This window comes from Danio rerio, chromosome 3 (assembly GCF_049306965.1).
Source record: "Danio rerio strain Tuebingen ecotype United States chromosome 3, GRCz12tu, whole genome shotgun sequence".
NCBI classification, from domain to species: Eukaryota; Metazoa; Chordata; class Actinopteri; order Cypriniformes; family Danionidae; genus Danio; species Danio rerio.
In genome coordinates, this window is record NC_133178.1 from 16,158,788 (window position 1) to 16,183,867 (window position 25,080).

Sequence of the window (25,080 nt, forward strand, 5' to 3'; positions counted from 1 at the left end):
GGCATGGCATGCTGAGTACACTTAATTGTGCTCACAAACCATTCACGTGGCCTCCGTTTCCCATGTGAATAAAGTTAAATACTTATATACCATCTTTATACATGTATTTGTTTTATTTAAGATCATTTATCGTTTATATTTATATTTAGAGCTGTAATACACTCCAGAATCTGACGAATTGATTAGCTATAGGCTCTAGAACAGTCATCTGAAGCGTTGTCATACAGTGTTATGCTGGATTTCATCAATAGTCTTACATTAACTAACACAGACTGTATCTGAAGTGTTTGGAAGTAATTCGCGTTTTCCTCCTGTTGAAAACCGTCATAAGAACAATGTTTAGTGGCTCAGTGTATTACAGCAGTGTTTTTAAAAGTCTAAACACTTTATTGATATAGTGTACAACCAAGCACAAGTGGTCAGAATACAAACGAGTCACAGGTGATAAAGTATTAAGCGTTCTCCCAAAGTAAAGTGTGTCTGAACCAGGTCCAAGCTAAATGCCAGCAGGTGTCTGAATCTCCGCTCATTCTCCGCCTCTTTGCCCTTGTTTGGTATCTCGCCGTCGGTGTGATGACGCGCGAACAAAATGGTGACGGTTGGCCGCGCCTACTTGTGGCTTCTTTTGCGCTCTTTAGAAACCTATGGGTGACGTCACAGATACTACGTCCATATATTTTACAGTCTATGGTTCTGACATGCGAGCCACTGTGGACATTGTGGTGGATTTAAATATTAGGTTAGAAAATATAACAAAACAGTTTAGTCATTTTTATATATTTGCGCAAATTGATTTTACGCCATACCTCTTCACCAACTAGGATCCGTCCAATGTTGTTTCTGTAGGATTGGTGAATAATACCAGTGTTCTGTGCACTGACTATACAAAACAAGTATGTCATTTCATATTTGGAGAATGTTTTCAAATGTCCTACTGAAGGAGTTCATTAACATGCTGTAGAGTAGGCTTGGGCGGTAATACGATAATATGGTATACCGCGGGATCTAAAAATAGCAAAGGTGTCAGTTTCAATACTGACAGAGAGAGAGAAAGAGAGAGAGAGAGGTGAGGCGGCGAGTCACGCACCAAGTACCCTGTAGTTTGGTAGTATTTCCGTTTCAACCGAACGAGAAGGGAGACGTGGTAAATACGAACTAGAGGTCTGCATTCCCGCTGCTGTACCGCCCTAGCCGACCAGATTTCTTGCGGTGCGGGAATAAATATCCGTATAAAGCGCGGGAGGGGTCGTAACTCTGGTGTAATTTGAAAGGGAGCGGGTGCGCGGCCTAACAATATCGCTCCCATGCGAGCAAGCACACGCGCATCTGCGTGGATGGTGTGTGTGTGTGTGTGAATGAGAGAGAGCGTCCCACGCAGAAGAATACAAACAAGACAAACAGGTGACCGCGAACCTAAGGTCGCATATACGGTATTCAGTTTCTGAATGGTTTAGGCACTCGCCAACAGTTTGGTGACGGTGTCTGAGCCTTACGTCATAATTTTTTTTATTATGCACGGTGATACCGTGGTAAAACAGGGAGGAGGTTTGGCGGTATCAATTTAAATTTGGAGGCCGCCCAAGCCCACTGTAGGGTTAAAGGGTCGTGTACCCCCCTGTCCCAGCTTTATCTTTAAAAACTGAAAGAGCACTGTCGATACTAATTAACATTGCCAGGACAGGACAATCCACACAAACTGGAGCTTTGTCCTTTTTTTAAAAGACGAGTGGCAAATGCAGATTTCAACATTTCTAGATTTAAAAAGTTCTCAGGTAAAAAAAAAAGTTCCTTACTAACATATTTTTGTCGCGCGTTAGCAGACCATGGTTATGAACACATGTGGGTCTACACGGGAGCTGTGCTCTCGCGGGGAAATGGAGGCAAAACCTTCATTGCGCCACATTTATAAACGCAAGACTGAAGACCCATGTCTCCAAATAATTCTTCTACTACTAATTCTCTGAAATACAGTTGGCAACATGGAGTCTTGACAGCCATCTCATTCACAATAGAGCTCATAAGTCTTTCTCATGAATTAAAGATGAAAGCTCAAAGACGTCACGTTGTACTCGCCGGCACTGACAGCCAATTTCCACACTGGATTTTACACATTGATCTCATGGTCGTGACGCAGCTTCAAAATTTCTTTTCAAACCGGAAAAACAAATTTGCTGTAAACACCCCAAAAACAACCAATTTTCACTTTTTTAATGAAACATTTGTGTCCTAATAGTGTTATTAGCAGCGTGGGACACATATAGGACTGTCAACATATCAAAAAAATGTGTTTTGGTGTTTCAGTTAAGACGATGTTAGCACCTGTCAGCTTTAATTGTGGGGAAAACTGGATAATGTTGAGCTTTTGTCAGCTAATTTCAGCTTCCGGATTTAAAATGATTTTTGGGGCGGGATCAAAATCGGCGACGTAGCGCAGTACTGCAAGTGCAATGATGACACGTCGGTTTCTCATTATTATTCATAGCGGAGTTTTCTTATCTTATGAGAAGAGCCGGCTGCTTAATTATTCATGAGACCTGCCAGTGTCATGCCCGAGCTGTGAGACTTGGACGGATCTACGGAACACAGTATTTAGCCGTTCATGAAGGCTCATATGCGTTTGTTTCCATGATCCACAGGGTTTGTTGCATGTTTTCCCCCGCGATCTTGTCAGGGCCGATCATAAAGCAAATCTGTGTGTGTGCTGCTAGCATTTTTTGTCGGGAGAGCAGCACGAGAATTAGAGAATGGCGGACACTGTCTTTTATCAGGAGTTTGTTCACATTCAGACACATCACTGTGCTGCTGTGTTTGCCTAAATCCTCCAGATTACCAGCAGGACTAATGGTTAAAATAGACAGGTCAGGAGACCTGCTGCACTGAGTCTGCTGGATACGGGAATTGAGGGAGAAGTCCTCATTTATAGGTTTTACATGAACAAACTTATCTTTATATTGATATAAATTGTGGTTATGTGTATATGAAATTACGAATAACAAATGTAGCAGGGCATTAAATCACTGTTCATTTCTTTGCATTTTAACTTTGTAAACTATAAACTCATGCGTCTCCTATATTTTACAGTCTATGGTCTCCTCACGGTTTGTCTCATTTTGTGAGCTAACTGTCAACAACAGTTGTTCGCTCACGTTCTCCCCTGCTGGCTACGCCTACTCCTGCCCGATGCTCGCGGAGCTCCATGCCCATTAATCATGCATCTTTTGAAAAAATTCTGAAGTAGACTTTAACCGAAATTGGGGGGTGTCATGGCCCTTTAATGACTATCAAGTGGTTTAAACTGTTTTGTTCTGTTGAGCACAAAAGACCATTGCTTGTTTTGTTGTTTCTGGAGTGTCAGAATAGTGTATAAAGGCTCCGCCCTCTTCTGGAATGCAGAAGCTCATTTGCATTTAAAGGAACAAGCACAAAACTGTGTTTCCTCACAGCCAAACTGATGCAAGTCTGACAAGCTATAATAATTTATCTGTGGTGTATTTCAAGCTGAAACTCCTCAGACACATTCTGGGGACACCAAAGATTTATTTTACATGTTTTAAAAATGTAAGAATGAGTTTGAAAATAATCCCTGTTAAAGCTTCTCTAAACAATATCAATTAAGTAGCAGCAATAACAAAAGACACTTGCAATAAAGTAGGACTGAGGAATGCTGCTCAATCTAATCTGACAATATTGTGTCAATATTGTGTGTAAGAGAGTGTGAGGGCGTGTGTGCATAAATACATATTTGTATTTGTGTGTGTGTATCTGTGCTTGTGAGTTTGATCTTCTCTGGGGAGGGCATTCCTTATCTGGAAGTCTTACTTCCTGCTGAGACCTGACTTCCTGTTTCCTGTTTTTGGTTTCCTATAGATGATCCAGACGAGTCGCACACTGATCGAATCAGCCGATGGCGTGTACTCAAAGCTCACACAAGCACAGAGAGCAGGTATCGTTGCATACACACACATACACACACCAACAGTGAAAGCACAATAACAGCTGATGGTTTAATACGGTTATTTACAATAGCAATTAGAGGTTATTAATGACTGTAATGTTATTGTCTGTTTACTCATAAAGCAACGGGATGCATAAACTCACACACACACACACATTTTCATGCACAGTTAAAAATCAGAAAACCCCCTTATTAATCTACTGGGTTGCTGAAGGGGCATATTTGTGGCTTGAATAAAGTCTTTTTCTGTGTTTTGGGAGAAGAAAAATAAACATTTTAGTCATCTGACCTCATGGACAGTAGTGAATAGCCTGCAGGTTTTTTTTTGTCCACTTTTGGCACAAACACACAATAAAAAGACGGTTTGTCATTATTTTTTTTAGTGATGCAATAGCGCTTGTGCCCTGAAGCCTTTACGGTGTTCATACTGTATATAAAGCTAAGATTTGAGTGAGAGAAAAATATATAATGGAACAGTGTTTGTTTAAAAAAAACTTAACTTATTAATCATTTATCTCATGAATTAATAAAGTGGTATGCAACTTAGGGTCATGCATTGCAGTGATTTAGCTGTGAAAAATGGGTGTTCATGAGCTATAATCACACTATACTTTAATAATGCAATGCAATCTTTGAACAGTTTAGAGAACAGAGCTGGTAACCCCCCTGAAGGTGTAAAAATGAACTCTGCAAAGTATATACATTTCCTGCCTGACCACTTTCTTTCATGGTTTTTCATAGCAAAGTCAACTTCAATGCACCTAAGTCTCATACTGCAAAGAATAACTCTGCTACATTTACTGCTATGGACATAAAAGGAGAGAAACTCATGGTGTGGCCACCATCCTACCCTGACCTCAACCCTATTGAGAAACTCTGGAGCATCCTCAAGCAAAATATCTATGAGGGTGGAAGGCAGTTAGCATCAATACAGCAATCTGACATTCTGCAATGAAATTAAATAAGAAGCTATCCAAAAACTCGTGAATCGTGAAGGTTATATCAAGGCAGGGGTCCTATGTTAACATGTAACTTGCTTTATTAGGCTGAGCATCATGGTGGCACAGTGATAGCATGATTGTCTCACAGCAAGAAGGTCACTGGTTCGAGCCTCGGCTGGGTCAGTTGGCATTTCTGTGTGGAGTTTGCATGTTCTCTCCGTGTTCATGTGGGTTTTCTCTGGTTGCTCAGTTGCCCCCTCCCAAAGTCCAAAGACATGTGTTATAGGTAGGTGAATTGGGTAAGCTAAATTGGCCTTAATGTTTGGGTGCGAATGGGTGTTTCCTAATGTTGGGTTGCAGCTGGAAGGGCATTTGCTGCATAAAACATATGCTGGATAAATTAGCGGTTCATTACACTGTGCCGACCCCATATTAATAAAGGGACTTAGCCAAAAAGAAAATGAATGAATGAATGAATTAATTAATTAATTAATTAATTAATGAGAACAGAGCTGGTAAGCCTTTGAAGATGAGAAATGAGAATGTTTCACTGTTTAAATGGCAAAATTCTCACTACGTGCGCAAATTTAGGAGATATTTATGCAGAATGCATCTTTACACCTAAAAAGCGTTGTTATGGAAACTTTCTGAAGTAAAAAAAAAAAGCCTGTAAGGCTTGCCCTGCCTTTGTGCTCTTCTTATTGGCCCACTGCTCTAGAACTGAAATCAAATGGATTGATTAATATTATCCGTCAATCACTCAGTCAATGCCTTCTGCCTTCAGATTAAAGGAGTTACAACCGCGAAAATGTCAAGATGAGAGAATGAAAATAACACCTAAAGTTACTGATAATGGCACATCTTACTAGTGATCATGTGCTAAATGTTAACCCACCATTTACACTTTTCCAAGAATGAATAAAAGACTTCCAGTGGCTTCAAGTCCACTATGAAAACTAAAGCCATTCACTGTAAAAGTCTATGGGGCGGGGTTTGCAGGTAACAGCGTTTGCCACTGATTCTACACATTTTAAGTGCGAGAGGTACTGTATAATCTTTCATGGTACAAAAAGAAGAAAAGTGCCTTTTATTGCAAAATCATCTGCTACGAGCATAAAAAAGCAACTCATGATATATATATATATATATATATATATATATATATATATATATATATATATATATATATATATATATATATATATATATGAGAGTGGAAAGCAGATAGCATCAAAACAGCCGGTCTGGGTGGCTATTTTGACATCCTGTAAAGAAATTTGAGTCAAGTCAAGTCAAGTCAGGCTTAATTGTCATTCCACTACATATATGGACATAGAGAAGGACAAAATATCTTGTCTTGCAGGACAACAGTGCTACATAAATTAATCATAAATACAAACACAACACTGGAAATAAGAGCTAATAAAAAATAAAAAAAACGATGTATAACTAACTTACATTATAAAATAAAATACTTTAACTATACACATGAGGTCATACAAGTACTTTTACATGAGACCAAACAATGGTGTGCATGGGTTTAATATTGTGCAAGAGGTATTTAATGTTGAAGCAAGCAGCGCAACAGGATTGTGGTACATTTATAGTAAACATCACTTTCCTTTTTGAGTCTTTGTAAGGTGGAGTTATCTAAACACCATTTAAACATCATCTTAAAAACAAAAATGCACTAGTGTATTGGCATAAAACATAGGCATAAATATACCTTGAAATCAGAATCAAGTGAGAGCAGTGTAATACGAACCTTTAACATCCATGGAACCTTTTCATTCCACTGAAATGAAACAGTGGAAATCATTACAGTGGATGAAGGTTCTTTATATGTGATCATTCTTCAGAACTTTTCTCATCAAAGGACTACATTTAACGATTTACAGTTGAAGTCAGAATTATTAACCCCCCTAAATTATTATTATTATTATAGACCTAAAAATGTTTTTTAAAACTTTAAGAACTGCTTTTACTCTAGCCGAAATAAAACAAATAAGACTTTCTCCAGAAGAAAAAATATTGTCAGACATACTGTGAAAAATGTTCTTGCCCTGTTAAACATCATTTGGGAAATATTGAAAAAAGAAAAAAAATTCAAAGGGGGTGTAATAATTCTGATTTTAACTGTATATAATTAAATTGCAGTTTTTGTGATTTGATATCAACACTAAAGCATGACATGTTGTCTGTAATAGTGAAGAATTTATCAGCAACATGATCTGAAGATTTTTACTCAGATTTGTCTCTTAGAGAGTGTTTATTTACAGAATTTAGCATCTACAGTATGAGCAATATCATGAGTAGCATTGCAATATATCAACAGTTATTATTTTAGAATTTGTTGAATCATGTTTGCATACGGTAAATAATAATTCAACACATTCTAAATGCTTAAAAAGTTTAAAAATGATTTTGATTATGTAATATTTAGCATGAAATGTCCTTTATTCTAATCTGTTATCGTGACAATGCTTTTGTCTCTGGCTTTCATATGACTCTGAACAGAATTCTACTCAGTGCAATATCTAGTGTGATTGCGGCCTTAGGCATGATATTACACAAAAGAGCCTGTAATTATTATTAATAAAAATGAGAAGAAAAAAAGCCAAGCAATATAGTTAATTGTATTAACTCCAGGCTTTTTGTTCTCGCCAAACAAAATTCAGAACTGATTCTTAAAGAAATCTCTCGCATATCCAACAAAGATACTTCAGCCGCTACACAGAGTTTGTCCATTTTCCAAAGTCGTCACACAAAACACAGAAACATAAATGAATATATAACATAATTATAATTATATAATTAAATAATATAATTATATAATTATAATATAATTAAATTACATAACTGGTTATTTGTTTTGTGTCTTGCAACCACATTAAAACGCATTGAATTACCAAATAATAGGTTTGTATTCTTTGTTTTTCAAATATATAAAGCACATAACTCTCTGTAAAACCTGCAAATTATTAATAAGCTGGTAACTCTTTACAATAAGGTTGTATTAGTTACTGTTAGTTCAAGCATTTACCAACATGAGCAAACATCAAACATTACATTTATTACAGTGTTTGTTCATGTTAGTTAACGTTAGCTAATGAAAATAAAGTTGTTCGTTGTTAACTCATGTGAACTAACGGTGCATTGACTAATGTTAACAGGCATGAATTTGGATTTTAAAAAACGCATTAGTTAACTTTAAACTATTGATTAATAAATGCTTTACAAGTATTGCTCATAATTAGTTCATTTTAGTAAATACATTAAATAATTTAACCTTATTGTCAAGTGAGACCAATAAACTACATTAACCTTTTAATGCACAAGCTTTAAAATAGATATAGAAAAAATAAACGGGTCACTTTAGACCCATGTAGTGCATCAAAGGGTTAATACACTGTCATAAACTTGTAGAAAATCTATAAAGTCCAATATAAGAAACCCTGTGCGTGACATGCAGAGAAAAAAATGTCTTAGCATCCTAATCATTTACTTTATCTGGAAAATGTGATTTTATTTAATTAATTAATTTTTTATTCGTCTATGCATTTTAATTATATTGTTTCAGTCAAAGTCAATAGAATCACTCTGGGCTTAATTTCCTCTGGAGGAAACGTTGGATGGTGTGCTGACACAATGACGTTAACTGAATTATATGCTATAACATGTAAAACGGGATCATGAAAGAAACATTCAAAAAGTTACTCATGTAAACACCTTAATCATATTATTGTCTTATTCAGATTAAGGCAATTAGTCGTGATAAACGTAGTCACTAATATTTCTTTGCCATCAGTGTTATCAGTTATTTATGTCATGACCAGGGCCAGACGGAATCTGCGGACGTTTTTTGCTATTTCTGCTAAGAATTTTGGTAAAAGTCTGCGGATTTCTGCAGTATTATTTTGGGAGTGTCCAGCGGAGTATCATAACTAAAACCTTAATATAAAAAAATAACAAATTATAAATTACTGAATAAAAACTGAATAAATTTAGATTTACACATTTACTCAAGTAAATAAAGAGAATTAATGATGGGCTAAAAATCTGCAGAAATCTGTGGAATTCTGCGCGCACAGATTCCGTGTGGGCCTAGTCATGACTAGGGCCGGCGCGTCCATAGAGGCGACCTAGGAGGCCGCCTAGGGCAGCAGAATAGAGAGAGAAGCATCCCCGAAACTACCCTCGCCACCTGCACCCTCATCCACGTCTAGGGTGGCAGAATAGAGAGAGCGGCGTCCCCGAAACTATCCTCGCCACCCGCGCCTCGGGCGGCGTCCGGCATCCAGCGCCCGGCCCTGGTCATGACTACATATCCACCTACAAAACAAGTTATATTTCACTGGTCAACGTATATTTCACTTTACAATAAGGTTTTATTAAGGTATTTACTAACATTAGCTAGTAATGAACAGTACGTACATAACTTATTAATCTTAGTTCAGCATTTACTAATGCATTATTAACATCCAAATGCATGCTTGTTAACATTAGTTACATGAAATACCAATGAGCAACTGTGTTTAACGTTAACTAATATGAACATATACTGTAATAAATGTATTGTTTATTGTTTGTAATCTCAGTAAATCCTTTAACTAATACAACCCTATTATAAAGTGTTACTTTTTTTATCAAATGTATTTTTTTATTAAAGTATTATCTCCAGTCTATTAGTGCTGGACAAAAAAAACATAGTGCATCAATACACAATGTCCACATTAACACGGTAGTCATTTTCCATACGCTTCACATACAATTAGTCTAGTCTGTATTTAAAGTCTGCCCAATCTGTTGTAATACTTTCCCTCCGAGCCCCTGCTCGGCCATGTGTCATCGCGATAATGGAGAAATCTGCTTTCAAGAGCAAAAGAGTGTCAGTAAATAAACAAGGTTGGCGTGCGGTAGCGCCGTCTCCTCGCCCACTCTTTCTCATCTCGCGTTCTACCACCTCCACCTCCGTTTCCATCCCGCGCTGGTTGGAGAGATTGAATCAGGCCTCTGCTAATGACCTTCTCTGCTCTTACTGATTCGGACTCAGAAATAAACACGCTTCTACAGCACTCAGAGTCTCTCACATTGTGTCGTGCGGATCTGGACTTGTCCGGCTGAGTGTCACAGCTGCCGATAGGAGGTTTAATTAGCAGCGGGAAGGGGAGGAGGGCAGATGTTTCGGAGGGAGATGGAGAGCCGTGGAAAAAGGCTCTGATGGCCTTGTCCAGCACCTCTCCATTCTAATAAACACTTCGATCAGACACGGCTAATTAAAAGTGAGTTTAAGCTTTTATGATGGAGCGCATTGAGTGCTTAGACAAGTATAATGGTTCGTTTGTGCACATGTGTTCAGATGATTGTCGTGGTTGTGTGAACGCTGAAATGCACTCTTGACCTCTGTGTGTGTGTGTTTGTGTTTGTGTGTGTGTGTGTGTGTGTGTGTGTGTGTGTGTGTGTGTGTGTGTGTGTGTGTGTGTGTGTGTGTGTGTGTGTGTGTGTGTGTGTGTGTGTGTGTGTGTGTGTGTGTGTGTGTGTGTGTGTGTGTGTGTGTGTGTGTGTGTGTGTGTGTGTGTGTGTGTGTGTGTGTGGGTGTGCGTGCATTTTGGTCAGGCTTGACCAAATGATTTGTGGTTTTAAAATCAATCAGAATTGTGTGTGAAACGTGTATTAATGGTAGCACGAAGAGCTTTGTGCAAAATTGTTGACATAATAGACTGAATGAGAAATATGCTGATCTTTACTCACAATAAAGTGTCATGATATAATACATAATGTCATTAATTTCAATTTTGGCATGCTTGTTTTATGTATTTCTATTTGACCATTTAATCTATTTGGAAAGATGTTTATTCAGTAGATATATATATATATATATATATATATATATATATATATATATATATATATATATTTTTTTTTTTTTTGGATGGATTCGTGGACGAACACGAAGCTAGGTGAATGGACAGATAGATGGACAGAATGCTAGATTGATAAACAGATGGAAGGGTGGATAGACAACCAGATGTATACATGGATGGATGGATGAACGAGATGGACGCATGGATGGATAGCAAGATGAATGGATGGATAGATGGCAGAACATATGGATAGATGGATGAAGTGGTGAACAAATTGACAAAATTAATGGATAAATAGATGGATGAATATTTGAATAAACAGATGGCTTTATTTACAAATGGATGGGTGCACGGATGGATGGACGGATTGCTGAATATATGGATAGATGGATGAAATGATGAACAAATTGGTGGACAGACAAAATAAAAGGATTAATAGACATGTGAACAAACAGATGGCTGTGTTTACAGATGGATGGACGCATGGATGGATGGTTACATTTTTAAAGGAAGATGTGGATAGATGGATCAATCGATTAATGTCGACTAATGGATGGGTGGATGGATAGATGAATGGATGGATGAATGGATGAATTAATAGATAGATGAACAGATATTTGAACAAACATATTCCTGCATTTATAAATGAATGGATGGACAGATGGGTGGATGGATAAATAATTGAATGGAGATCTGGATGTATGGATCGATGAATTGCTCAATGGATGGATAGATGGATGAAATTAAACAAATTGGTGGACAGACAAAATAAAATGATTAATAGATAGATGAACGGATATTTGAACAAACATGGCTGTATTTACAAATGGATAGATGCATGGATGGATGGATGGATGAATTAATAAATAAACAAAGATGTGGATAGATGGATAGATCAAATATTGGATGGATCGATAATACAACTGTGATGTGCATGACTGGATTATTGGATGGATAGATTAATAGATGAACGGATATTTAACAAACAGATGGCTGGATTTACAAATGGATAGATGAATAGACGGAGATGTGGATGGATGGATGGATGGATGGATGGATGGATGGATGGATGGATGGATGGATGGGTAGGCCAGCCTGAGAGGCCAGCAGGGGGCCCTCAACCTGTGGTCTGTGTGAGTCCTAATGCCCCAGTAAAAGTGAAGGGGACACTATACTGTCAGTGGGCGCTGTCTTTCGGATGAGAGGTTAAACCGAGGTCCTGACTCTCTGTGGTCATTGAAAGTCCCATGGCACTTCTCGTAAAAGAGCAAGGGTGTAACCCCGGTAACCTGGCCAAAGTCCCTCAATTGGCCCTTGCTATCATGGCCTCCCAATCATCCCCATCCACCGAATTGGCTTTATCACTGTCTCTGTACTCCACCAATAGCTTGTGTGGTGAGCGCACTGGCGCCGTTGTCCTGTGGCTGCCGTCGCATCATCCAAGTGGATGCTGCACATTAGTGGTGATGTGAAGAGACCACCCCTAATGATTGTGAAGCGCTTAGGGTGTATGCTTATACACTATACAATGCGGTATATAAATACACATTACATTACATGGGTAATACAATGGAGTTATGATAAATGAATGACCAGATTATTGGATGGATGGATTAATAGATAGATGAATGGATATTTGAACTAACAGATGGATGTATTTACAGATAAATGGATGAACAGATGGATGGATGGATGGATGGATGGATTAATGGATGATAGATGATAGATGAATAATTGAACAAAGATGTGGATAGATGGATAAATCAATTATTGGATGAATGGATGGATGGATGGATGGATGGATGGATGGATGGATGGATGGATGGATGGATGGATGGATAGGTAATTCAAAGGTTATGTGGATGGGTGGACGACTGGATTATTGGATTGATGTATCAATAGATAGATAAACGGATTTTTGAACAAACAGATGACTGGATTTACAAATGGATGGATGCATGCATGGATGAATGAATAATTGAATGGATATGTGGATAGATGGATGAATCTAATGGATGGATGGGTAATACAATGGTGATGTGGATAGGTGGGTGACTGGATTTTTGGATGGATGGATTAATAGATAGATGAATGGATATTGTAACAAACAGATGGCTTGATTTACAAATGGTAGGATGGTTGGATGGATAATTAATTGAACGGAGATGTGGATCGATAGATGGATGAATTGATTATTGGATGGATGGATGGATGGATGGATAAAACAGAGATGTGGATGGGTGGATGAATGGATTATTGGATGGATGGATTAATAGATAGATGAACGCATATTTGGTCGAACAGATGGCTGGATTTACAGATGGATGGATAGATACTGTAATTGAAAGGAAATTTGGATGGATGGATGGATGAACGGATGAATAGACAGACAGACACATGTAGCTGGACAAATGGACATAATCAGTTGGATGGGTAGGTGAATTGACAATTATTCGAATGTATAGATGGACAAACAGATGGATCGGAGGATGTATAGCTAGACACATTGCTGGATGAATGAATGGACAGATGGGTAGATCGATGGACAGACAAAGAGGCAGATGAATAGATGAATGAATGATCGGGCAGATAGATAGATGGATGGAGAGAACTAAGTAAATGCATGGATGTTGAATGGATAGAAGAACCAGGAGGATAGATGAATGGATAAATAAGTGGATGGGTTGATTAATAATCTATTATATCTCTTAAGGATAGATGGATGGATAGATAAATAAAAAGGTGAATAGATGATTAGATTATTGGATTATAGGACAGAAGAACGAATGGATGGACATAAAGATAGATGATTGATTAAAGAATGGATAGATGGATGGACTAATGGATTAATAGACTGTAGATTGATGTATGTAGAGTCTTTGTTTTATACACACACACACACACACACACACACACACACACACACACACACACACACACACACACACACACACACACACACACACACACACACACACACATCAATATAAATGTTGAAACTCCATGAGTTGAGTTTATATAATAGTAATAATACTCTTCTTGTCATGCTAACGTTTGATTTCCAAGGACTCGCATCATCCATGAATTGAAACGGCTATTCAATATTGCCCATAACTAATGCAATCTTTCTTTCAATTCATCACAGTCACTCAGTACTGCACTTCATCCTGTTACTTTAATCCTGTCCTTCATTTCTTCCCTTAATCCTTTTCTTCATCCATCTCTTTTTCTTTTGCCTTCATCATGACACCTCAGACATTCCATCCCACTCGCAAACGTGCCGCTTTCGATCGTCCAATCAGGAGCAGGCATATTCTAAGAGGATCACCATATATCATCATTGCCATAGCAACATAGCACATTACATTTACCAGGGCAACTTTGTCTGTCATTAAACAGTCTCATCTGTTTCAAACTTCAAAGGCTCACAAAACAAACACATGTATCTGTCCTCTCATTCGGCGGCCGCTCCCGAAAGGTACATTGTGTGAAAATGATGGCTTTCCTAGCAAATCTGTTGTCATTTGCAGTCCTATTACTCTTTCCTTTTTGCAAGACCGGCGCCCTTGAAAATGTGAAGCTCCAGATGAGCTCATTTAGATAACAGTGTTGTCAAAATACTGACACTGTAAGCAAATAAACTCGAGCGAACATGGCTGTCCTCATTTACAGCTGTGCACTCGTGGCCTCAGGGTCTGTGTAAAAATCATGTGAAGGCTGAGTAAACAGAGGCAGTTTGCTTAAAGAAACACTCCAGAAACTGAAAAAAGACTCATTTTACAACTTCTTCTCGAGTTAAATTTGAGTTTTACCATTTTGAGTCCATTCAGATGATCTCCAGGTCTGACGGGAGCACTTTTAGATTAACTTAGCATTAATCATTGAATCGGATTAGACCGTTAGCATGTCAATCAAAAATGACCAGATTTTCAGTCATTTCCCCATTTAAATCTTGGCTGTTCTGTAGTTACCTCATGTACTAAGACTGACGGAAGATGAAAGTTGCTAGGTTGATATGGCTAGGAACTATACTTTCATTTCACCATAATAGTCAAGGAACTTTGCTGCCTTACCACGGCTGCAGCAGGTGCAATCAGGGGTGGGACTAATAAGCAGGGTAAGTGGCTGCTTGGAGCCCCAGGATATCTGAAGGCCCCCAATAAATGCCTAGAAGTATAAATTATACCTATAAAATATTATATATATCATTTTTCTATGATATATTGTATGTGAGTTTCTAAAAAATTTAATTTTAACGTTTATTATTACCAATGTTATAATAGTTTTGTATTTTCCTTTGTTTTTAGTTTTTATTTTGTTTAGATTTTTAGTTTTCAAATTCAGTTTGTTTTAATTATGTTTTAGAGGGAGATTTACTAGTTTTTATTAGTTTCTATATTTTGAAATTGCTTGGTTTTAGTTGAGTTTTTATTAGTTTCAGTATAAGTTTTATTTTTTGTTTGTTCTTTTCTAAATAAGGATATTTGTTAGCTGCAGGATTCAAAATCATGAGAATAAATATTGTATAATAAAAACTCAACCAAAGATGGACTCCTTTTTTTGCCACAAGAACACTATCATCTACCGCTACCATTTACCCATCCACAAACTCAAATGCCACAGCCCACAAGATTGCAGCCTTAAGTAAAAAAAGGTCTGCAAAGCTGCTTCTGTGGTTAAATATACAGTAATGGGAAGTTCAGATCTTTAACGCGAACCAGATCTTTCATGACAATCTTGGACTCAACATACCAAAATTATGCAGTCAGCAATCATAATTGCAGTCAGTGAAAACATCACAGTGATCTGAAAAGTTTCTTACAATTAAGTTTTGCAACCCAACTGAATCATGATTAACTTTTTTAAACTCATTACGACTTTCTGTTATGAAAAAAAAAAACAAACATACGTTTTGCCAGATCCTCTCATAAGCCCTCGGTTTACCCGCTCTGCAGTTGTTCAAGTTTAGTTCAGCTGTCATGTACTGTTTGTGTTCTGTTCCCTGAATCTGCAATGCGCATTAATATCGGTTTACCGCTTCTCAAATTTGATCTCTGTGTACTGTTCTAATTACTGAATGACTCTGGATATATTGCTTTATTTCGAGTCAGAGTGGGTGTCAGGCATGTTAAAAGATGAGTTGTTTGTGGATAAATGCTTTCCATTACTGGAGACGCAAATCGTTTCAAATGATTTAGTTTGACTTAGTGAATAGGTTCAACCGGTTCACTTTGAAGATCTGGTTAATAAGAACGATATGTTTGCGATCGCAATCACTATTACAGAAATAAAACCTATTATTGGGCTCAAATGTGTTAAATTAGTTGTTTTAAGCGTCTGCTCAGGTTGTATACAATGTTGTCACCATGCTGCTGTCATGTTCACTTGTTGTGTTTGTCGCGAGAGCAACAGTGAGTATTACTGGAAGAGGAGCGGCTTGTTCCGGCCAGTGGCATGATTACAAACTCTGATGTGCTCTAAGGTCAAACAAAGGGCAGCGCGAAGCAAATAGATGTAATTCTAAAATAAATACTTTTACAGAGACAAAAACGAAGGACGTTTTTGCTATAACTTTAGTTTCAGTTTCAGTTAGCTTTGTATGTACACAATAAAGTTTCAGTTCTACTTTTTAAAAAACTTGGTTTTTATTTTTATTTTAGTTAACGAAAATTATTTTTCAATTATAGTTTTTGTTTTTTTGTTCTCTTTCGTTAACTATAATAACCTTGATTATTATGGGTATGCAAATTTGTCCCCCACCAACAATCATGGAGCAGTCCAGCCGTCAAATCAAGTAAAGATTTAGCTTAAAAAATTAAATAGTTTATTTATTGTTTTTAGTTGTGAATTCATTTTACAAATCATTTAAAATGTTGACATTGCATTAAGATAAAACATAAAAAAGAAGATTGAGGGATCTAAGAACAAAAAAAAAAAAACTAATATAATTAAATAAAATATAAAAAAAAGTACGAAGCGTGCATTTAAGGACTGTTGAGCCCCCAAATCGCTGAACCCACCCCTGCTCACAATCATATTATGCAGCGCAGTTGCCTTAGTACAAAGCTAGGGACTATTTTCAGGGACTGCAAAATATCATTACAGCTTTTTTCTTATTTGGAGCGAGATGCTAATGGTCTAATCCGATTCACTGATCCATGCTTAGTTAAGTTTAAATTGCTCCCGCCAAACTTGTAGATCAGCTCTATGGATTAAAAAATGGTAAAGTCAAGTGTTTAACAGGGTTCCCATCGAGTTTCTGGAATGTTATGGAATTTTAAAAGTTCTATTCCAGACATTGCAAGTCAGGGAATTTTGTATTTTTGGTCCAAGTTATGAAATATCATGGATTTTTCTTTGTCACTTAAATTTTTGCTTTCCATTTATTATTATTATTATTATTATTATTATTATTATTATTATTATTATTTTGCAATTTCATGTGTTGTGCCTGTAGTTATGGTTTGTCAATCAAATATATGAAAATATGAATATTTCGTTTTCAAATATTTCCCAAATGATGTTTAACAGTGCAAGGGATTTTTCACAGTATTTCCTATAATATTGTTTCTTCTGAAGAAAGTCTTATTTGCTTTATTTCGGTTAGAATAGCAGTTTTTAATTTTTTATAAACCATTTTAAGGTCATTATTATTAGCCCCCTTAAGCATTTTTTTCTGATTTGTCTACAGAACAAACTATCATTATAGAATGAATTGTCTAATTACCCTAACTTGACTATAGTTAAGACTTTAAATAGCACTTAAAGCTGAGTACTAGTATATTAAAAATATCGAGTCAAATATTATTTACTGTCATCATGGCAAAGATAAAGTAAATCAATTATTAGAAATGGGTTATTAAAACTCATGTTTACAAATGTGTTGAACAAATATTTCTGTTAATCAGAAAGTGTGGGGGAAAGAAAATACAGGTAGGCTAATAATTCAGGAGGGCTAATAATTCTGACTTCAACTGTATAGATCATAAAAATTCAGCTCTTTATTCAGTGAAAATGACAGAAAAGTCAGGGAATTTGACATTTTACATAGAGCATGAAGCCTGGTTTATCTCTAGGGGCGGAAAAAAGTGAAGTGTTTCTTTAAAAGGAGAGTATTTATGATTAGCTGGCCTTCCAGGAGCAGCCTCTGTTGGCATAAAATCGTTGGCTTTGGCTGTGGAGATGAGAGGAGCTGTTCTTGGACTGAATCCCAGCTGAGCGAAGTGGACGGTGGGCAGGTGTTAGGGAGCGTTTCTGACACCTCCAGGCTTAGCGCCCGTTGAGGGTAGGTCTGAACTCGCACAAATACTCTCTCAGATATTTCTTTGACACGTGTGTGCGCGAGCCGCTCCAGCTGAGAGCCCTCATCGCATCTAGCACTTCATCCGGGATGTCACAAGTGTGTGTTCTGCAGGTTTGTGGGTGTTTTTAATCCGTGTGAGAGAAAGAGAGAGAGTGTGAAATCTGAAGTAAAGGTCAAACGGGCAGTGAATTCAAGAAGCGGCAAGTGAGAAATGAACGTGTGATCGGAGCACTGCTTTGCTTTTGCTTCTTTGGGAGTTTGTTTGTCATTTATTAATAAAAGCTTGAGTCCTCCTCGCTGTAAAAAAAGAAAATAATAGATAATTGTGGAATATAAAATGGAATAAATTAGAATTTTATAGAACATTTCATCTTCACGATTTGGCACTGTTTAAATCAAAACTTAAAACTTTTTATTTTGACTGGCTTTTGATATTTAGTAGTGCAAAATATTGCTTTATTGACACTCTTAGATTGTGTTCTTACCATCTTTTGTGTTGTAATGTGTAAATGTAATGTGTTCACTTTGGGCAGCTCTCCGGTTGTAATAAGGTGCTATATAAATATATATAATAAGGTGCTGTATAAATATAATACATAAAAGTTGATTTATTGATTGATAAATCATGAGACTGATTGTAATTTTTCAGACATTTTAGTCAGTTTAAAACATATTAATTTCTAAAAAATGTAATACTATATTAATATTATATTACATCATTCTAAGTAATATAAATATTATTTTAATATTAAATAATAATAATAATATTAATATAGATTCTTAATATATTTAATATTACTATTACTATTAATAATAATAACAATAACTATAAGGAGCCATTTTTAAATATTAATTAGATAAAACAGTTTTTTTAAATACTGTTTTCATTTGCATGCATACGAAAAATTTGAAAGTAATATTGTAGGGAAAAAAATAATATAAATATAAATCGAGAGACTGCACGATATGAAAAAAAATGTATAAACATAAAAAATGAATAAAATAAAATATGCTTTTATCAAATATGAACTTGAAATTAAATGCACTTATTAAATGTCTTATTAAATCTGATTAAATTATAATTTAGTCTCCTTAGCCTCACAAAACATGAATAAAAGTCAAAGCAACAATGAGAAATGTGCTAAATTTGGACAAGATCCCTAAATTAGAAGCTCTGAATATACACTCACCGGCCACTTTATTAGGTACACCTGTCCAACTGCTCGTTAACGCAGGTTTTTAATCAGCCAATCACATGCCAGCAACTCAATGCATTTAGTCATGTACACATGGTCAAGACAATCTGCTGCAGTTGAAACCGAGAATCAGAATGGGGAAGAAAGCTGATTTTGCTGATTTTGATGTGACATTGGCGACGCAGTGGCACAGTAGGTAGTGCTGTCGCCTCACAGCAAGAAGGTCGCTGGTTCGAGCCTCGGATGGGTCAGTTGGCGTTTTTTTGTGGAGTTTGCATGTTCTTCATGCGTTCGCATGGGTTTCCTCCGGGTGCTCCGGTTTCCCCCACCGTCCATAGACATGCGGTACAGGTGAATTGGGTAGGCTAAATTGTTTATAGTGTATGAATGTGAATGAGTGTGTATAGATGTTTCCCAGAGATGGGTTGTGGCTGGAAGGGTATCTGCTGCGTAAAAACGTGGCGGTTCACTCCGCTGTGGCGACCCCGAATAAATAAGGGGACTAAGCCGAAAAGAGAATGAATGAATGAATGAATGAATGAATGAATGAATGAATGAATGTGGCAGCCAGATGGGCTGGTCTGAGTATTTCAGAAACTGCTGATCTACTGGGATTTTCATGCACAACCATCTCTAGGGTTTACAGAGAATGGTCCGAAAAAGAAAAATATTCAATGAGCGGCAGTTCTGTGGGTGCAAATGCCTTGTTGATGCTAGAGGTCAGAGGAGAATGGGGCGAACCTTGAGGCAGATGGGCTACAGCAGCAGACGACCACACCGGGTGCAACTCCTGTCAGCTACGAACAGAAAACTAAGGCTACTGCACAGGCCACCAATATTGGACAATAGAAAATTGGAAAAACGTTGCCTAGTCTGATGAGTCTCAATTGCTGCTGTAACATTCAGATGGTAGGGTCAGAATTTGGCATCAACAACATGAAAGCATAGATCCATCCTGCCTTGTATCAACGGTTCAGGCTGGTGGTGGTGGTGTAATTGTGTGGGGGATATTTTCTTGGCACACTTTGGGCCCATTAGCACCAATTGAGCATTTTGTCAACGCCACAGCCTATCTGAGTATTGTTGCTGACCATGTCTGTCCCTTTATGACCACAGTGTACCCATCTTCTGATGACTACTTCCAGCAGGATAACGCACCATGTCATAAAGTGCGAATCATCTCAGACTAGTTTTTTGAACATGACAATGAGTTCACAGTACTCAAATGGCCTCCACAGCCACCAGAGCTCAATCCAATAGAGCACCATGGATGTGCAGCCGACAAATCTGCAGCAACTGCGTGATGCTATCATGTCACTATGGAGCAAAATCTCTGAGGAATATTTCCAGTACCTTATTGAATCTGTGCCACGAAGGATTAAAGCAGCTCTGAAGGCAAAAGGGGGTCCAACTCGGGACTAGGAAGGTGTATCAGAGAGTGGCCAGAGAGTGTCTATATTTACCAGTGAAATTCACAGATTCCTATTGGTACATAAGTGAAATAAAAAAAATTGCTGAGCATCAGTAAATGTGACCTGCCGTTTATATTTACAGCCTATCGTTCACACTTAAAGGAGAAGCATTGCTTTTCTCTCCTTAAGCAAGACAGTAAATTTGGCAGACACAGAAAGTATCGGCGTGTTCTTCACATTACCTTGGAGGAAGATATAAATACAGGTAATCTTTCATTTCCCTGGTTTTCATTAAAGCGACATTGTATTGACACCAGACATCTGTTATAGGGTTTTATTCACAAGGGATTTATGGCTGTAAAACGGGCTTGTGTTTGCTAGGCAGAAAAAGTGTTTTATAGTGTGCAGTCTAATAAAAACTTCTACTCCAGAGAATATTTTGTTCCCCTGATGTTTTTTTCTGACAGATTTTGGTCAACTTAAGCAGAGTCAGACTGATTTACTTACTGACTGAACCGTACAATCAGCCTTTCATCATATCTAGAAGCAGATACTTTCTGTTTTCACTTACTGTTTGCATTTTAGTGCATCCATCTGTCCGTCTGTCCATCTGTTAGTTACAGTGCTCGTTTTGTTTTGTTTTGTTTTGTTTTTTATCTGTGACTGTCTCTGCTCTGAATATTAATGAGTAAGCACTGTGTGGTGTGAAGAAAAAATGCTTCTAATCGTAGGCATGTTTCCATTACAGATTTATAAACTTATTTTATTTATAAAATACTTTAAAATGATAAGCTTTTTTTAATTTTTAGATATTTTTTTCCATTAACCACTTGTTGTTTAACTAAAACTCACTCTATAACTCCCCTCTCACATTGTCATTTTTTAAACACACAAGCTTAAAGGTATATTTCACTAGAAAATGTAAATTTACTCACTATTTACTTTCCCTTAGGTGGTTTTAAATCTTTGTTTTTTAAGTCAGGTGAACACAAAAGAAGATATTTTGAAGAATGTTAAAAACCTATAACCATTGACTTCCATAGTAGGAATAAAAATACTATGCAAGTCAATGGTTACAGGTTTTCGGCATTCTTTAAATTATCTTCTTTTGTGTTCAATAGAAAAAAAGAAACTCCATAATTTACTTTATCTTCACTTGCTTCTGTTCGAGTTTCTTTCTTCTGTTTAACACACACACACACACACACACACACACACACACACACACAAATGATTTTTTGAATAAATCTGAAAACTTGTAACCATTGACTTTCATAGTAGGAAAAAAATACAATGGAAGTCAATGGTTACAGATTTTAAGCTTTCTTCAAATTATCTTCTTTTGTGTTTACTCATTCATTAATTTTCCTTTGGCTTAGTCCCTAATTTATCACGGTCCGCCACAGCGGAATGAATTGCCAACTATTCCAGCATATGTTTTACGCAGTGTATGCCCTTCCAGCTGCAACCCAGTGCTAGGAAACACCCATACAGACTCATTCACACACCAACTCATACACTATGGCCAATTTAGTTCATCCAATTCAGTTAAAAGAAGATATTTTGAAGAAAGTTGAAAACCTGTAACCATTGACTTCCATAGTAGGAAAAAAATACAATGGAAGTCAATGGTTACAGATTTTCAGGTTTCTTCAAATTATCTTCTCTTTAGTTTATTCATTCATTTATTTTCCTTCGGCTTAGTCCCTAATTTATCATGGGCCGCCACAGCGGAATGAAAAGCGTATGTCCTTCCAGCTGCAACCCAGTGCTAGGAAACACCCATACACACTCATTCACACACCAACTCATACACTATGGCTAATTGAGTTCATCCAATTCACTTAAAAGAAGATATTTTGAAGAAAGTTGAAAACCTGTAACCATTGACTTCCATAGTAGGAAAAAAATACAATGGAAGTCAATGGTTACAGATTTTCAGGTTTCTTCAAATTATCTTCTCTTTAGTTTATTCATTCTTTTATTTTCCTTCGGCTTAGTCCCTAATTTATCATGGGCCGCCACAGCGGAATGAAAAGCGTTTGTCCTTCCAGCTGCAAACCAGTGCTGGGAAACTCCCATACACACTCATTCACGCACAAACTTATACACTAGGGCCAATTTACTTATACTGCATGTCTTTGGACTGTGGGGGAAACCGGAGCACCTGGAGGAAACCCACACAGACATGGAGAGACCATGCAAACTGCCCACAGAAATGCCAACTGGCCCAGCTGGGACTCGAACCAGCTGCCTTTTTGCTGTGAGGCGACAGTGCTAGCCTCGCATTATTACATTGCAGTCAAAATCAAATGATTGTGTGTAACGCTCATTTCAATTGTTGCTTTCAGGATTGGACTTTCATGAGGATCTGCATCGAATCGGAGCGAGAGAAGGACTGAAAGGGCGGAAGTTACAGAAGGCCATGGAGAGTTACGCCTGGAACATCACTGTCCTGAAGGTCTGTAGCTTTTCTTTCTTTTATAGACAGAAAGCTGTTTGCACCAAGGTCTCTGCTTTATATATACCTTGTTTAGCATACTTTTGTACACTATCTAATAGGGCTACACAATGCGTTATTTCAGCATCAATATTCTCAATAGTCACAATACAAGATCTGCAATGTTGAGTTTGAATTATAGTTGACCAGGATCTACAGAACACATGCAATTTGTAGAGTCACTGCTAGGTTTAACCATAATAGAGTGAAAGCTTATCATTTGCGTGTGTTTTAAGGCCTGTGACTGAGCTTTTCAAGAGAGTTTGAAACATTTGGGTACAATAAAGTATGATGTTTGGAGGTGCAACAAAGTTTAAATGCATTTAATTATTTATGCAGGAAAAAATAAAAAATTGTGTCTTGTTTTTATTCCAAAAGTCTACTTTTCAAAGCAAAAGCAAGATGATTTTCCCCATTGGCAGATAATTTGGGTTGTTTTATGGAAGAGCTCTTAATTTTGTCTTTGTTCTTCTGAAGGTAAAAGCAAAACAATATTTTTAATTTTTAATTTTTATACTTTGATCTAAGAATTTTTTGATATTTCAACTGGAAACAAGACAAGGGAAATCTTTTTTTGCATTGTGAATATGCAGTTTCTGTACCTGAATACTGTTAAGCGTGTCACACACCGGATGTGCTGCTCAGCGCCGCAACATGGCATGCACATGACAGTTGGAAGTATCGTACACCAGATGAACACATTTTTATGTTATTTAAAGTGAAACTATTCAGATGGCGAACGGTGTACTGAGTCATAGCTGGGCGCTGTTTACAGCCGCCAACTTGTGGGGCCGGTGTGCGTACCCTTATAAAAATTCATGTTTAGAATTCTAAAATGCATGGCAATTCGTGGCACGTTACCGAGCGGCGTATCCTGTGTGCAACCCCCTTTAGACTGTTAAAAAGAGCTATTCAAATCATATTGTAAAAACTGTATTCATATCACAATATTTATCACAGAAAAATCTAATATTGCAGCATCTGATTTTTATTAAATAATATATTTGACTATATAATCATTTCTAACAGGTTTGCATTCAGTCCTAAAGCTTAGTGTTTTTTAGCATCTGTTTCAACTACAATTGTGACCTGTGTTCTTCATGTTGAAGTATGATTAATCTCACTGATTAGTAATAGAATTGTTTAGTATGCAATTTTTGGGGTGTGCAATATTGACAAAATTTTATCCCAAAATGTTTTTATTTCTCACACTATGGCCATTTTGTATTTTATTTATTTTAAACAGTATGGCCATTTTATTTTATTCTATTTAAACAGTTAGTGCAGTAAGATATATTTTTTTATTTAATTGATCAATCAATTAGTTATTTTATTTATTTATTTATTTTATTTTTTTATTTTTTTATTCAAACAGTTAGTGCAAGTAAGTTTTTTTTTTAACTTTAATTTAATTAATCAATCAGTTAGTTATTTTTTATTTTGATTTATTTTTTCTTTTCTTTTATTCTATTCAAACAGTGTCAGTAATATTTTTTTACTTAATTTAATTAAATCAGTCAATTATTTTTTAAGAGATTAGATTGCATTAGCATTAGATTGATCAATTGTTAAGATGTTTATAATCTTGCCAAAGCTTTTCATTAAAATGTGTTTATTTATTTATTTATTTATTTATTTATTTATTTATAATCTTGCCAAAGCTTTTCATTAAAATGTGTTTATTTATTTATTTATTTATTTATTCATTTATTTATAAGAATTCTCAAATAAATTAATAAATATAAATAATTTTCCACAAAAATACTAGGCTGCACAGCTGTTTAAAATTTTTATCATCAGAAATATTTCTTGAACGTCATTGTAATATCTTGAGTAATAATACTGAAAATTCTGCTTTAGCATTACATTAATAAATTCATTCTAAAATATTAAAATAAAAACAGCTTAT

General features: G+C 36.6%; 1 protein-coding gene across 4 annotated transcripts in view; it reads left to right on the forward strand.

The window, feature by feature from the left end:
• The window catches only part of LOC141381166 (inactive phospholipase C-like protein 2), a 191,622-nt gene that overhangs the window by 139,299 nt on the left and 27,243 nt on the right, over positions 1–25,080 (forward strand). For all 4 annotated transcript variants that reach the window (XM_073944255.1, XM_073944254.1, XM_073944253.1 and 1 more), the window contains 2 exons: positions 3,868–3,943; positions 23,023–23,132. In XM_073944255.1, the coding sequence (XP_073800356.1) occupies positions 3,868–3,943; positions 23,023–23,132 (186 nt within the window). The remainder of the gene's footprint in view (positions 1–3,867; positions 3,944–23,022; positions 23,133–25,080) is intronic.